The 16,479-nt window shown below is 42.1% G+C and overlaps 1 protein-coding gene across 1 annotated transcript; it reads left to right on the forward strand.

The window, feature by feature from the left end:
* Positions 1-1,945: 1,945 nt before the first annotated feature.
* On the forward strand, positions 1,946-14,847 carry LOC132586930 (centromere protein J-like). The gene is made up of 6 exons (XM_060259092.1): positions 1,946-2,099; positions 2,499-2,600; positions 8,400-8,540; positions 9,717-9,801; positions 12,050-12,170; positions 14,485-14,847. The coding sequence occupies exons 2-6, from the start codon at positions 2,544-2,546 to the stop codon at positions 14,630-14,632; spliced, it is 552 nt and encodes a 183-aa protein (XP_060115075.1). The 5' UTR covers positions 1,946-2,099; positions 2,499-2,543; the 3' UTR covers positions 14,633-14,847.
* Positions 14,848-16,479: the final 1,632 nt, after the last annotated feature.

Below are 16,479 nucleotides of genomic sequence, written 5' to 3' on the forward strand. Positions count from 1 at the left end.
AAAAGAGAGAGCTGGAGCCGGGCGGTTGGCTGCTGGAAGAAGCAGCCAAGCCCCATGCCCCCCCCCCCCAAATTTCATCCCCTGGGCCCCCCCCCCCAAATTTCTGGCTACAGGCCCGACTCTTCTCTCTTTCTCGCAATACAAGAACTTGCGGGCACTCAGTGAAATTGCTGAGCAGTTGGGTTAGAATGGATAAAGGAAGTACTTCTTCAGCCAAAGAGTGATTAACACATGGAATTCACTGCCACAGGAGGTGGTGGCAGCTACAAGTATAGATGGCTTCAAGAGGGGATTGGAGAAACATATGGAGCAGAGGTCCATCAGTGGCTATTAGCTACAAGGTATAGATGGAACTCTGTCTTGGACAGTGATGTTCTGTATTCTTGGTGCTTGTGGGGGGCAACAGTGGAGGGCTTCTAGTGTCCTGGCCCCACTGGTGGACCTTCTTATGGCACCTGGGTTTTTTTGGTCACTGTGTGACAGAGTGTTGGACTGGGTGGGCCATTGGCTTGATCGAACATGGCTTCTCATATGTTTTTAGGATGATTGCTCTGGGGATTGGTGCAAGATGTAGCCAGAACTTATATATCTTCCCCACATAAATTGTTCTGTAGATGGAGAGGGGGAAGAGGGAGAGAGAGATGATGCAAGATGTAGAACTTATCTTTCCCACATAAATTGTCCTGAAGATAGAGATAGAGATGGAGAGGGAAAGGGAAAGGGGGGTGGGGAGAGAGAGAGAGGTCTGAATCAGGACTGATAAATGTGTTACAAAGTCTCCCCCTTTCTCTTCATTGTTGCTTAGTGGAGATTGGGTACCCAGTAGTACATGTTCACATCCACCATTTCCTTTGTTGATTATTTTGTGCCTTAAACACTGCATAAACTTTTTGAGAGTCAAGGCAATCTTAGTGAAACCGCCAGACGTCTTGGGGCTTTGGTGTTAGAGGTCTGCCTTTTATTTCCTAAACTGTTAATGTTGTCTGTATAATGGAATACACTTGAGACAGGGTATCAAGAGCAATACATTTATTTGGATGAAGGATACAAATCCCTTTCTGTCTAACTGTTCAGACACTCTAATGGAGTAAGAGAACTACATCTTCTTTTTAATTTTCCCCTTTTGTTGCAGGCAATACCTCATTTGTCTCAAAATCAGCAAAGGAGTCATGGAAGAAAACCAGTAACTGAATTTTCCCTGAGTGGAATTAAAGACATTAATTCATCTTCATATATAAAAGGTAAAATATGTTGGAATAGCTAACTAGAGAGCAAAGTTCATCTTTTCCTTTTGCTTAGGCACATCACTTTGGCTGATTAATGACAGAAACAATATATTGGGTATCAAAAACAGGCCTTGAATAATCTGTGCTATAATATGCAGAGTTACAGACACTAATTGTTTATTATATATATGTTAAATCTCCATAGGTACATACTCTTCAGGTAGTTCAGAAGAAGCAGCTCTTTTAAATACCCAGAATGATGACATGTTAAGCTCTGAATCTTGGAGTATTGAGGAAATACAGGTAGGTTTATACATAAATATGAAGCAGCAACTCTTAAGTGGGGTGGGTGGGGGAGCATGATAGAAAGCTGAGACCAAGAAAGCCTCTTGGACCAAAAGGGGAAACATGGTCTAACATTTAAAATTTCCAGTAAAAACAGTAGTGTGATTTTTTTATAGTTGGTTCCTCTGTTTGTTTTGTTGGTATAGTTAAAATATTTGTATCCTGCTTCCCCCTACCCTCAAAGGTTCATACTGATACACAAAAGTGTGTCTAATAGTATCCAGACCATAATAGTAAAAATGTGAATTAAAAATCCTGGTAAGATTAACAACAACACCTAACTCACCCTAAAAGAGCCCATCCTATACTACACTCCATTTTTTAAAGCATATGGCTTACGAAATTTCTCTTTGCTTTCTAATATTTTCACAGGTGAAAGAGAATGTTAACCTTAACAATGTTCATAGGACTACGAAGTCCATTGAACAAGTGAGCTCTGCAGCTAACTCTAGGAGAAATAGCACAACTCCCAGTGGTAGGAAAACACCTGCAGAAAGTCCTTCTGTGTTTGAGAATGATGAAACAAAGGTTTGGTTTCCTAATGTTATGTCTGTCCTTCTACCTCTCTGTTTCAGTAGTGTTTTCAGTCATTCAACCATGTGCTGAAATAAGTTGCATTTCTATTAGTTTGGTGATGTTCTTACCTCTAGATCTGGTATGGCACTGTGACAGGAAACCTTTCCTTCTTCTGCCATCTTAGATATCATTTATTTTGTTTTCATTTATTTTGTATATTTCATTTGTTATGGCAAAACAACTGGAAAGAGAGTGCAGATATTTTTAAAGATGTTAAAGAAATAACAAATATACCCTATCTTGTTCTAAAATAAACCATTTCATTCTTTGTCATTCATTTAGATTTTGTAAGAGATGCCACTTGTAACCAAAAAGTATATGTAAACAAATATATTTAATATATGTTTGTAGAATTCCTCTCCAAAATCAATATTGTCTAGAAGGGCACCACTATATATGGAAAGTAAGAAGGATGAGAATGTGAAAGAAAAAATAGAATATCCAGATGGAAAGGTAACATAATTTTAGATAAATATAAAACTGGAAAAGCAGTAACCTGGATTATGTAACATGTGGACATAAGTAAAAGGATCCACTGAGAGCCAAAACAGAGTCTGACTTCTTGTTACATTAAAGCAACTGGGGTGGTGTGGGTATAGGCAGGGCTTTTTTTGTAGCAGGAACTCCCTAGCATATTGGGCCACACACCCCTGATGTAGCCAGTCCTCCAAGAGCTTACAGGGCTTTACAGTAAGCTCCAGGAAAACTGGCTACATCAGGGGTGTGTGGCCTAATATGCAAAGGAGCTCCTGCTACAAAAAAAGCCCTGGGTATAGGCGCTCTTGTTTAGCTCTTTTCCCCATACTTTCCCCCTGAATTTAACCCTGGCTTTTGATCTTTTACCACAAACTAGCCAGTTTTCCTGCTATTATCATACAACCTTTAGAACTTGGTACATTAAAAAAAAAACCCCTAACAGTTGAACCTCAGAATGCCAAATTCTGTGCTTGTTGTTACCCAGTTACATAGCTACATAACAACAAAACATCTGCAATGACCCAAGATCTGACAGACTTTTTGGCATTAGACACAGAAGTATATATTATTCTGGGAGTCATGAAGTGCTTATTTAACAATCATATCACTTGACACTTAGTGATAGTAAGGCAAGCTATTGTTGGTGAGGCAAGCTACAGTGTACCGAATCCACTTCAAAGTGTTGGTATTGACCTTTAAAGCCCTATATGGCCAAGAACCTGTCTATCTAAGGGACCATCTTTCCCTATATATACCCCAGAGAGCACTGCGTTCAGGAAGTCAACATCGGTTATCCATCCCCGGACCAAGGGAGGCCAGATTATGCTCTACACAGGCAAGAACCTTCTCTGTGGCAGCCCCTAATCTATGGAATGCACTCCCAGAGGCCACGAGAGCCCTGCGGGATCTCGCAAAATTCCACAGGGCCTGTAAAACTGACCTTTTCCGGCAGGCCTACGGTAATTAATGCGTGAGGAGCTTCCACCATTATGTTGCTGAATACAACCATCTATCTATAAGATGCCTAATAGAGAAATAAAGATAATTAAGAGCCAAAACGAAGCTGGACTGCCTATGTAAGAAATTTTATAGCACCATTTTTAAGTTTTAAATTATAAATTGTTTATATGTGTTTGATTTTATGATCATAAGGTATTGTTACTGTTGTATTATGACTGTGAGCCGCCCAGAGTCCATATGTGGAGTGGGCAGCATATAAATTTAACGTAAATAAATAAAAAAATAAATTTTCATGAAAAGGATTTAAAACCACTGAATGAATTCATATCAGTATGGTGTTATTTAGAAACCTGGGATTTTTCTGCATGTTCCCAATTGGTTTTGCCCCATACTATTATGATTTACTCCCTAATTTCTGGTTGTATATTTCTGCACTGAGTTTTTACTTCTTTTTTTGTCTCCCCCCACACCCCTGGTAACCTTGCCAATTCCCAGGGTTCTGCTTTTCCAGGCTCCTTCCCGCTCCCAGTCAGCTGGCCGGCGGGAGGAAGCCCCATCTCCACAGCCCCCCATGTGCCTTTCCACCTCCAGAGGCTTCAGACTCCACTTGGAAAGGCTTCCTCTTGGGATGGTGTGTGTGTCTTTTAGGTTGAGTGGGGACAGGGGGAGGAGGCAGAACAACATGGCTGCTCCCAGTGGCTGTGACCCTTCGTTGGTTTCACAATCTTTTCAGAGGTCGTTTGCATAGGAAAGGTAAACTTGAACCTTTGGTTGCTCTGTGTTACTTTGAAGAAGTTGGAAGTTCAGCAACTTGTGAGTAGAGATGCCAATCCCACTTCGGAGTTGTCAGAAACTGGGAGGTGGGGAGTGAAATGTCTGCTGGGCACTTCATTATTCCCTATGGAGATCGATTCTCATAGGGTATAATAGAGAATTGATCTGAGGGTATCTGGGGCTCTGGAGGGGCTGTTTTTGAGGTAGAGGCACCAAATTTTCAGCATAGCATCTGATGACTCTCCTCAAAATGTTCTTCAAGTTTCAACATAATTGTATCAGGGGGTCCAATTCCATGAGCCCCAAAAGAAGGTGCCCCTATCCTTCATTATTTCTAATGCATTCTAATGCATTTAAAAGGTGTGCAGTTCCTTTAAATGTGATGGCCAGAACTCCCTTTGGAGTTCAGTTGTGCTTGTCATGACTTTGCTTGTCTCCACCCCCAAAGACCCCAGATATTTCTTGAATTGGACTTGGCAACCCTAACCCCAGGTCTTTTAAAACTTATTTCACCCTGTTATGGAAGCTGATTTAGAGTTGCTTTTTTCCTCATGTGTAATGTTTCTGTCTGTTTTCTTTGTCCTGCTCACTCCCACCCTCTTCCAACCCGTTTTTTGATGCTTGGATTGTTACAATTGTCAAACCATTCCATCTACTTCCCCCAAAGACAAATGATATATCGACATACCATTGTAATGATAATGATAGGTTAAGGCAGATTTTCTGAATTCCCAGCTTCCATTTAAAAAAAAAAATTGTCTTTTTCCATACATCTCTTATGCCTTTTCTTATATTTCTGCAAGGGGGGGAGATGAAGATTTCATTTTAAAATGAAAAATGGGAATTCAAAGAACCGGCTAAACCTATACGTACAATGGTCTATCAGTATTTTAGTGCTTTTTAAAAAATGTAACCATGATGTCAATATAAGCATGCACAAAAGGATAAAGGGAGGGGTGACAGCACCCTCCTTTGAAAATCCTGATTATTTAAGGCACATGTAGAAGAAAATAAACTGACTCACAGCTGTGAAAATCCAAACGACAATCACATGCAGAGGAATCCTGCCCTAACTAATTGCAGATCTACTCCCAAGAAAATCAGGAGTAAGTCAAGCATGTGGAAAAGCCCACAAGCTAGACAGTCAATATTGACAGTACTTATTTTCATGGGTTTTCATACGAATGGTTGTTCTGTTGTGAGCTCTGATGTCTAAGCTTTTAGTTATTCAATCAAAAGAGAACCTCTGTGGCATCACGGCAACTAATCCAATGGTAACCAACCAGAATGATTATAACACCACCACTTTCCAAAACCCATTCTAATATTATAAAATATCTGGCTAATCAGTCACTTGCATCAGGACTGGCAGAATTTACTGAGCCTAGTTTTCAGACTTCCAAAGTAAGATAGTCTAGATATTAGTTATATGGAAGAAACTACATAATAAAATTTATTTATAATAAAATATACTGACCGGCATCTGGTTCTATCCATAACCACTTTCAGGACCAAAGTTCACATTATGTGGGAGATCCAGCTATGAAAGCTCTTTTTAAAAAAGGTATTGGCACTCTATTATATGGTAATGCTAATTCAGCATGCCTGATAACTGCAGTCCAAACAGGAGAGCTACCACTTGGATACTGTCTTAACTAGATGCTGTTCTGGAGTGCTAGACAGCTGGTTTCATGTGCTACACTCATCAGCTGCAGAAAATGTTCACCCGGATGTGTTCCCCATCTGCTCGTTGAGAGGTCTTGGATGATTTCCCAGGAGCTCTCCTTGTGAAATGAAGCTAACTTCTTTTTGGAGCTGGCATGCATGCAAGGGGGTCACGTGATGTGAAAATAAAACTGCTGCAAACATATGTTCCTGCCATATGGCAATTCATCAAAGCGCAATTTGGGGTCTTCCACAGAGACTTGGAAGCCTCCAGGGGAGGTGCAGATTATGCTGACTTGTGGGATAGAATTTTTAATGTAATTTGTGCCAGTCACAGATCTTAAATCAGCATAAGTGAGTGGCAGCAGGATGTCCCTTTTCTTGGAAGCGTTTAAAATACATCGTATGGCTGCTATTTGCGCATTATTTGAAAAGTTGTGATTTCCCCGTCCCCCTTAGGGCACTAACTCCCCCTTTCTTGCCTATTTGATCTTTGTCCTGAAAAATATGTATAGAAATGGGCCAGGTATAATTGTACACAAACATAATGACTTTAGTTTTGAACAGTGGCCTTGGCTTACACTGAGTCTAGAATTCCATTATCCCTTGAAGGGTCTGGAGTGCCTATCTTGCAAGTGAGTCTGCTTGCAAGTCAGCACTCTTTAAAAATGGCAGTCTGGAATACCTACCTGCAATTAAATTCAGTACTTCTGTCCTGACCATTGTACACTTGCATTGCAGATGTGCACACAGCAGCACAAGAATGAAGAAGGATAGCACAAGCATAATAAGTTTAAAAAAAAAATACTGATCTACTGTGGGGCTTCCCTGCCATAGCAGGGCTTCAGAAGGCAAATCCTGTGTCTTTTATCCTGTGGGGTGCCCTAAATCCACAGGATTAACACCCATCCCCCCAGAGTCTACCTCAGCACTCGCCTTTGGAACAAGTACCATGTAAGGAGCAGCCATCCACTTACCCTGGCATATTGCTTCAACCAGGGTTCAGAGTCTTATCCATTGTTCCCTCATATCAGAATCTAGGTAGCATGCCCACTCTTGCAACAATTGCCTTTTGAAAAGCATTGGCCATTGCCACTTTCAAGGCCCAAGAAAGTGTTACCAGGAAACCTCAGGCTGTGATCACCCCCCCCCCCCCAATAATGCACTTTCAATGCACTTTCCAACCAGATTTTACTGTGTGGACTGGCAAAATCCAGTTGGAAAGTGCATTGAAAGTGGATTGGAAGTGCATTATTTATTGTGTGAGATCGCAGTCTTAGTAGCCTCTGCAAAAAGCTGTCCTTTCGCTAAATCTTCGGCACTCTCCATGGACTCTGCCCACTCCCAAGCACTATTTATGTGCTGTAACTGCAACAGTGTCATCTTAAATCAGAGGTGGGGAACCTTTTTTCTGCCAAGGGTCATATGGATATTTATAACATCATTCGCGGGCCACAAAATTTATCAACTTAAAAAACAGTGCTCCGTTGAGGGAGAATGATTCAGGCCGGCAAAATTAATGCAAATAATTGTTTTTCTATTTGAAGTCATGTGGGGGGAGCCTAATATGGCGCGCACACACATACACACCTGGCCCACTGTCCTAGGCAAATGCATAGGTCCAGAGCTTTTTTGTAGAAAAAGCCCAACAGGAACTCAGTAGCATATTAGACCACATCCCCTAATATTAGCATATTAGGCCACACCATCTGGGATAATCAAGTGCAAACTGAACTATGACAGTAACTTTTCCAGGCCCTGCAGCAATTCTGGCTGGCCAGCCAAGCCCCAGGGAGACTGCCGCACAGTACATCTGGGCCCTGTGATCCCTGCCTGGCCCTGGGGAGGCTGCTGCACATCGCGGCTGGGCCCCACGATCCTCGCTGGCCAGCCAGGCTCCAGAAAGGTTTGGTCCAGCAATCCCCGAGGGCCACACCAAGTGACCTCAAGGGCTGTATATGGCCCTTGGGACGGAGGTTCCCCACCCCGTCTTAAATCCAAGTACACTGGTTTTAGGTTACCCCTAGAAGGGCATGTCTGCACTTCATTTAAACAGGTTTGACAGTTGTTCTTTCTCCATAAGGAAGACTGGAAACAATTGTTGTATGAGGAGAACTAGGGATCTCTAAAAAAGAATTCTCAGCATCCTCACCAAATCCTAATTCCCATAGTTCTTTTGAGGACAATTATATTACCATGGCAGTTAAAACAGTTGACATAATAGATTCAAATAACTATATTCATAAGTTATCTTAGGATAAATGGAATTAGAATCAATTTGAATTGAAACACTCCAGTTTAAATGTTTTGTAACTGCAGGCTGTGTATATGTGTGTGTGTGTACTCTCGCATACACATTTTGCCTTTGTTTTAAAGGTGGAGCAGCTGTTCTCTGATGGACGCAGAATTATGACTTTTCGCAATGGCACGAAAAAGGAGATCAGTGCTGATAAAATGACCACTGTTCTTACTTTTTTCAATGGAGACATTAAGAAGATCCTGCCAGATCAGAGAGTGGTTTGTGCATCTGTTTCGTTTTTGCTTTGTAGAGGACTTTAAACAGCATTGGACCTGGAAACATCTGTCATTTGTGTAGTGTAGACAAGGAGACAATTGGGCTTATGCTTCAGGGGGAAACACTGTATCAGCTCTTGTTCTGAGGCAGACTTATACATGCCTTGAGATTTTATTAGGAGTAGCTTTTTAGCTCATTCTTCCCAAGTCATTCATTAATTTTCTCTTGGTTTTCATCCCCTTCCTTACATTAGGTATAAAAGTTCATCATCGTAGCTAAAAATTTGCTTTTTGGGGCAAAAAGTGAAATCCTTAGGAGAGAAAGTGTGTGTTAGTGGGCAAGGAGGAAGAGAAATAGCATGATATGGCTTCACTGGATAGCATTTGGGCCCCTGTGGGACATAGGCTTTGGTAGGTGCCCAGTGATCCCAACCCCTGACACTGACCCTGCTTACGCATTTCCCCGTTTCCATATTAGTGGTGCAAACATTGGCATTTTCACACATGGCACTAAAAAAAACATTTGATCCACAATCGTATTATTTGTACCATATGTGAATGTTAAGTTGGGGTAGGAAGAAAAAAAGAATAAAACGAAGGAATGAACTATGAATATCTTGAGGGCAGGGTAGGACACAGTTATATACTACCTGAGAAATTAAGTTACATTATTGCCAAATGCAGGTTTTACCTTGACAATGCAGATTGATAAACGCATGACTATTTACCTGATGAGTGAGAAGTCAGCAGCATGAAACACTGCTAGGCAACTGTATTCTCCTTGTTCAGTATTTTGCTATTTCAGAGGTTCTTATTTCCATGTGACAAGCAACAAGAAAAGGAACTGTGTCACAAATGTAATTGAAAAGACATAGACCGATTTCCTACTGACCTTATGCCGCTCTCACATTCCTCTTCTCAGCGGGACTTCCTTCCAATTTCACACTATCTGCCCCGGGGCTGCAGCTAGCATTGGCTTTTCACGAAAAAGCCAATGTTAGCTGCAGCCCTGGAGCAGATAGTGTAAAATTGGAGTGTGAAATTGGAAGGAAGCCCCGCTGAGAAGAGGAACGCGAGAGCGGCGTAAGGTGAGTGGGAAATTGGTCGTACTCTTATGACAGAATTTTATATCCAAGGTGCCTTTTAACACTCAAGAAATCTTCATATTCTCCCCTGCAGATTTACTATTATGCAAATGCCCAGACGACTCACATCACTTATCCAAATGGCATGGAGGTGCTACAGTTTCCTAATCACCAGATTGGTATGTGATGAACTTTTAAAAACTTTACAATTAACTTTAAAAAAAACATTTTCCCCCAAATATATCTCATGGATTTATATAGCCTAACAGTTGTTGAATCTTAAAAACTGCTCCCCCCCCCCCCCAAAAAAAAATTGCATATATTTTCATCAGAATAGAAGCAACAAATAAAGGAACTGGCATATTTCCATCCTTGTATAGGAAGGGAAAGCAGTATGATATAGTCCAGTCACATCAGATCTCAGAAGCTAAGAAGGATGGTCACTTGGCAGGGAGACCACTAAGGAAGGTTGTGCAGAGGCAGGCAATGGCAAACCACCTCTGACTCTCCCTTGCCTTGAAAGCCAATTGCTGGAATTGTCATAAATTAGCTATGACTAGAAGGCACTTTAATCACATACATCCTTGTTTAAGACATTTTACACACTGCATACTGAAGCAGTGTCACATAGTGGATAATTTGGGTTCTTTGTTCAAAATCTCTATTTATAAGATGATTTTTATTTCTGCTGAAGTATACAATTTTTAAAAAAAATGTTTAGATCTTTAACAACACTGTATTCAGGAAAGCTTGTGACTAGAATATCAGATCTAAATCAAGGAGTTTATGTCTGCAGTCCAGAGTACATTTAGGACTATTTCAGATGTCAAAATTCCAACATGGGAGGTACTTGTAGGTTGGAAATAGTATGTAATCTGAGTGTAGACTGTTGGAAGGAATGGGCTGTGCAGTTTCACTTAAATACTAACACAGACTTTGAAGTCTCATGGGAGGGCAACAGAGAATTAGTACAGGAATAGATAGGTTGTGTGACTTTTCCTTTGTCTGTTCTTGTTGTTGTCTCTCCATTATGCAGAATGCCATTTTCAGGGGTTCCTTCCTTCCTTCCTTCCTTCCTTCCTTCCTTCCTTCCTTCCTTCCTTCCTTCCTTCCTTCCTTCCTTCCTTCCTTCCTTCCTTCCTTCCTTCCTTCCTTCCTTCCTTCCTTCCTTCCTTCCTTCCTTCCTTCCTTCCTTCCTCCCTCCCTCCCTCCCTCCCTCCCTTCCTCCCTCCCTTCCTCTCAATTCTCTTCTCATTCTCTCTTCCTTTGTCCACTTTGAGGACTAGACATGCTTTCTACAGTCTCCGACCCTTTCTTCATTTGTGTTTACCATGGCTCTTTCCTTGCACCTCCATTGCTTTAAAAATTGCTTCTATATTCATTTGCACACTCACCTCACTCTGCCATCAGATTTTTTAATTCCTTCCACATTCTTTTACAAGCATTCTGCTGTCACTCCACTATATTTACATAGTTTCAGAGTGATTTTTTAAAGGAGTATTTCCCTCTCCTCCTTTTAATTCGCTTTCAAGCCTTTAAAAGCAGACACATTTCCTCAGACTTTTCCTCTCCCCTCCACTCCGGCCAGTTGGTCTCTCCTTATTGGTCAGTTTTGCACTAGGCATATCTTTTGAAATAGGAGATTAGGAAATTAATTGCCTTTGTCTGACTAGTTTGCATTAATAGCAAGGTTCTTGGTTTGATTCCCCACTTGGGTGATTTTGTTTTTGAGGGAAAAAAAGGTTTCCTTTTAAATTGACTGAGTTACCTCTAAGCTGCAGAGTCTTGTGAGCAAAAATTCTACTTTGTGAGCTACTGGCATTAAAGTTTTGGGCTACTGGTATTAAAGTTTTGTGCTACTGCATAAATTATTGTGCTCTGGGGTCATCTTTCTTGAGCTAAGGCAAAAATATGTGAGCTGGAGGCTAAAAATCTGTGAGCTAGCTCATGTTAACTCAGCTTCGAGGGAACACTGACTCTGACTACAAATATTTTAAACATGTGGACAATGCTGTGGAACCTGCTCTGGGGCAGCAGCCTCCTGTTTGTTTTTAAGTCTGGTCCATCTCAACAACTGGTCTTCTCCTTTTTGTCATCTCCTTTCCAAATAACAATGAGAGGGGACTCAGGCTGCAATAGAAATCTGAGAGAGAGAGAAAAGGATGCAGAATGCAGGCACAACATGTGAGATAAACTCCAACCTACTCAATTTCAGTGAAAATCAGAAGTAAGCCATGTATGCAGAAAGGGCCTCTCTCCATCAGAAGCCTTTACTCTTCCTTTCATGGTATTCTCTCACAATAAAGAACTTCTGTTTCTTTTCTAAGTAACAAGCCTAAGTGTGAACTTATTCCTCAAGCAATTAGACTATACAGAGTCGGAAGGCATGACCACCCATACTTCTAAGGACTGTGTTCTTTTTCTCAGAAAAGCACCATCCAAATGGTACCAAGGAAATTATGTTTCCTGACCAGACTATTAAACGACTGTATGATGGAGGTCTTGAAGAAACTGTTTTCCCTGATGGGACAGTTGTCAAAGTAGAAAAGTGAGTAATGTAAAAATATGAATCAAGCATCAGGTAAGGAGCACTATTTGACAATCACTGACCTTGACATGAATGATTCAGGTTAGCTTAGTCCCACCAGATCTTGGAAGCTAAACATAATCAGCCCTGGTTAGTACTTGGGTAGGAGAACACCAAGGTAAATCTGGCGATGTTACACAGAGATAGGCAATGACAAACAACCTCTGTTCATCCCTTGCCTCAAAAACCCTAGAGGGTTGCCATGTCAGCTGCAATTTGACAGCATGGGTCACTAGCCATGGTTAGTGCCAGACTAGCTGTCTAATCTGGAAGTGCCAAAAGTCTTTTTTATGGACCAGGACGTTTTTTTAAGCAGGAACACACAGGAATGCAGTTCCGGTTGGCTTGGTGTCAGGGGTGTGGCCTAATATGAAAATGAGTTCCTGCTGGGCTTTTTCTACAAAAAGCCCTGTGTGAAATAGTGGTGATGTTAGGGGGTATGGCCTAATATGCAATTGAGTTCCTGCTGGGATATTTCTACCCCCAAAAAAGTTGTGTTATGGACTATCTGTTGTGGTCAATCCACTCTATTTCATTATTTTATGTGTTTTTCCAAGTATTTCAGACCTGATTTGACTCTTAAAATTACCATATTATGCAATATACGTCCCATATGACACTGACATGCCTATCTTGCCTGGATGAAGAAGTAGAGTGCCACTTTCTTTTGTTTCTATCAGTGCAATACAGGACTTTGTGTTTTATGTTAAGGAGTTTGTGTTTTATGTTAAGTGATTGTTGGTAATGCGCAACAACAGATGTTAAACAGTCACCAAACTCAATGTTTGTGGTGACAGATCAAGATGGGTAGCCATGTTAGTCTGTCTGTAGCAGTAGAAAAGAGCAAGGAGAGAGTAAAAGAAAAGGCAGTAGAAAAGACAAAGAGTTCAGTAGTACCATAAAGACTAGCAACATTTGTGGCAGGGTCAGTGCTGGCCTGTGGGTGCGTAGCTCCCCATGCAGGTTCCTTGCCCCCCCCCCCCGTGGCTGCCCTCCCCCTGCCACAGCCGCCCTCCTGTTGTTTGTGGCGCTGCAAGGCAGTGCCACACTCCATCATCCCCCCCCGCTAAGGCTGATCCTTACCACCCTCCCTCCTTCCCTTCGCAGCGCTGCTTTGCAGTGCCATGCTCCATCGCCTCCCCCCCAGGCTGATCCTTACCACCCCCTTACCACCGCCTCCCTCCCTCCCTTTGCGGCACTGCAAGCCAGCACTGCGCTCCATCCACCCCCCCGCCACCGAACCAAGGTTGGTCCTTACCAGCTTAGATGCGGCTGGCGCGGCTTCTAATCCTTCAAAGGGCCCGCGGGAGGAGAGTTCGCTTCCCCTTCTTCCTGGAACCGGAAGTGAGGGGGAGCAAACACTCTGCTCACGGGCCCTTCAAAGGATTAGAAGCCGTGCCAGCTGCATTGAAGCTGGTAAGGACCAGCCTCGGCTGGGGGAGGGGGTGCGGAGCACGGTGCTGGCTTCCAGAACCACAAAGGGAGGGAGGGAGGAGGGTGGTGGGGCAGCTGTGGCAGCAGCAGTGGGGGGGAGAAGGAGGCAGGCAAACTAGGCATTTGCCATGGGCACGGGGGGGGGGGAGCCCAATTCGGTACCCCCACCTCCTGGCACCCTAGGCAACAACCTAGTTTGCTTAGTGGGCGAGCCAGCCCTGGGCAGGGTATAAACTTTTGTGGGTCACTGCTCACTTCTTCAAACGCATGAAAACTTATACCTTGCCACAGATTTTTGTCTATAAGGTGCTACTGAACTCTTGTTCTTTTTTGTGCAAACAAGTTATGTAATCTTAAGCAGCAAATTCCCTTTTCTTTGTCGAATGGCTCACAGGTGACCTGTTTGATGCAGTAGAGAAAAGCAGCTGCTAAAGCCAGGCAATAGTCTGTATATTTGTCTTTATTATGACAACATTTGCTAATACCTGCTTCAAATTATAAATTGTTCTTAGACCTTATAGTTTCAAAGTGCCTTTTTCAAGCATTCAAATCTAGGCAGTCCCAAAAACAGAATAGAGTGCTGTCTTAATGCAATGGCTTATGTGTAAAAAGCCTGCTTGTGGGGAGGACGAGATAGAAATCAAAAATTATTTATTTATTTATTTACTTATTTATTTCTCAGATTTATATCCTGCCCTCCCTGCCGAAGCAGGCTCAGGGCGGCTCACAACAGTCAATAATAAATAATAAAGTACTTATTTATGGGAACTTTGTCAGCACGAATGAAGATCCTGTGGGTTTCACTACTTTGAGGCTTCATGGTTCATATATTGCTCTACAGGAACGGAGCTAAAACCATCTTGTTCAGTAATGGACAAAAGGAGATTCAAACGGCACAGTTCAAGAGAAGGGAGTACCCTGATGGCACTGTAAAGACTGTGTATGCTAATGGCAATCAGGAAATGAAGTATTCTTCTGGACAGGTTTGAATCAAAGATGAGAAGGGGAATCTCATCCTTGATTAAAAGTGACCAATGTAATCTTCTTCATTTATGCATGTATTTACATCATTCAAAATAGTTCCTGTCTGAGATGTGCTGTTGTCATTACACTGTGGGTGACTGTGTTTTAAATGCAAGTTTTCTTTCTCTGATGTTCTGTTCCCCCTGCAAAAAAAATGGTGAATCAGATGTTTGGCAATGAAGAGAAATTGTTGTTGTTCAGTCGCACAGTCGAGTCTGACTTTTTGTGACCCCATGGACAAAGTCACATCAGGCCCTCCTGTCTTTCACCATCCTCCGAAGTCTGCTCAGATTCGTGTTTGTTACGTCAGTAATGCTGTCCAGCCATCTCATCTTTTGCCGTCCCCTTCTTCTTTTGCCTTCTGTCTTTCCCAGCATAAGGATCTTCTCCAGTGAGTGCTCCCTTCTCATTTGGTGGCCAAAGTATTTGAGCTTCAGCTTCAGCATCTTACCTTCCAGGAAACAGTCAGTCCCTTAAGACTGATACTGGAAGATAAATACACTTTTTTATGTTTAATTGAGTGGAAGAGAAATGGGCTGAACAAGTTGATGTACAAAGTTAAGGAGGCCCATTCACACTGTAATAGTTTTCTTAAGACTTGGCATTCTCTGCTTTTGTGAGTGGGTATCTAAACCCCATCTGCAAGGGATATATGATCTCAGTGCACATATACTGTCTTCTAATACCCTGTTTCCCCGAAAATAAGACCTATCCAAAAAATAAGCCCTAGCACGATTTCTATGCATTTGTTAAATATAAGCCCTACCCCGATAATAAGACCTAGTGATGGGCATGGCTATGCAGCGTATCTGCATAGCTAAGCCATGCATTTCAGCGCGGAGAGGTAAGGAAAACTGAAATACCTTTTATCTGCTACAACTCCTTTCTCCGAGCCGTTCGCACTTCCGTGAGCAGCAACCACATAACTCCTTTCTCCTAGCCGTTTGCGCATGCGTGGGTGTGCGTGTGGTAACTGCGGTCGCAGGCATCCTATTGCGCACGCACGAATGGCTAGGGGAAAGGAGTTCACACACCACTAGCACCAGCCCCACTGTATTTGAATAAATGTAGGTTGTTGTATTATACTTAATAAAAATAAGACATCCCCTGAAAATAAGCCCTAGTGTGTCTTTTTGAGAAAAAATAAATATAAGACAGTGTCTTATTTTCGGGGAAACACGGCAGAGGGCAATTTTATTTCTTAAGAGATATTAAAAGAATTAACAAAAGACTGAATAAACCTATATCTAGACTATAACAATTTATTTACTTATGTAACACTCAAACAATACCTTCTTTTCAAAATCTGAACTCTTACACACATGCAGAGAGGAACTGATCCATCTTAATGCGCCTTCACTTTAAATTGGTTCTTCTGACACTTTAAATTTTTCTATACCGGTATATCTTCAAAAGTTCATATGCTATTGATTAGCCTTGTCCAGTCAGCTTCCTTCTGACTTAGTCTCTCAGTTTCAGCTCTTCCTGTGTGTTAGTTCACTGGGTTTTAGTTCTTGGCTGCATAGTCCCCTGTCTAGGGTGTTCCTTCTTCCCAACCAACCCTCCAACTGACCCTACCTCTCAGACCATTTCTGCAGTACGGTCTTTCTTCTTTTTACCGGCAAGTTGAATTTCCATCTGATGCTTCTTCAACTTTGTGGCACTCCTTCGCAATAGGCTTTAACCTCCGTAGTGACCAGAGCCTCTTAGCAGCTCATATTATCCTCCTTTGCCATTCCTTATCTAAAATTCACCACATCTTATTCTTTATTTTGTTTCTTGGATGCTTGATCTAAAGCTGCTACTAGGTCTG

Source organism: Heteronotia binoei, chromosome 1 (genome assembly GCF_032191835.1).
Source record: "Heteronotia binoei isolate CCM8104 ecotype False Entrance Well chromosome 1, APGP_CSIRO_Hbin_v1, whole genome shotgun sequence".
NCBI classification, from domain to species: Eukaryota; Metazoa; Chordata; class Lepidosauria; order Squamata; family Gekkonidae; genus Heteronotia; species Heteronotia binoei.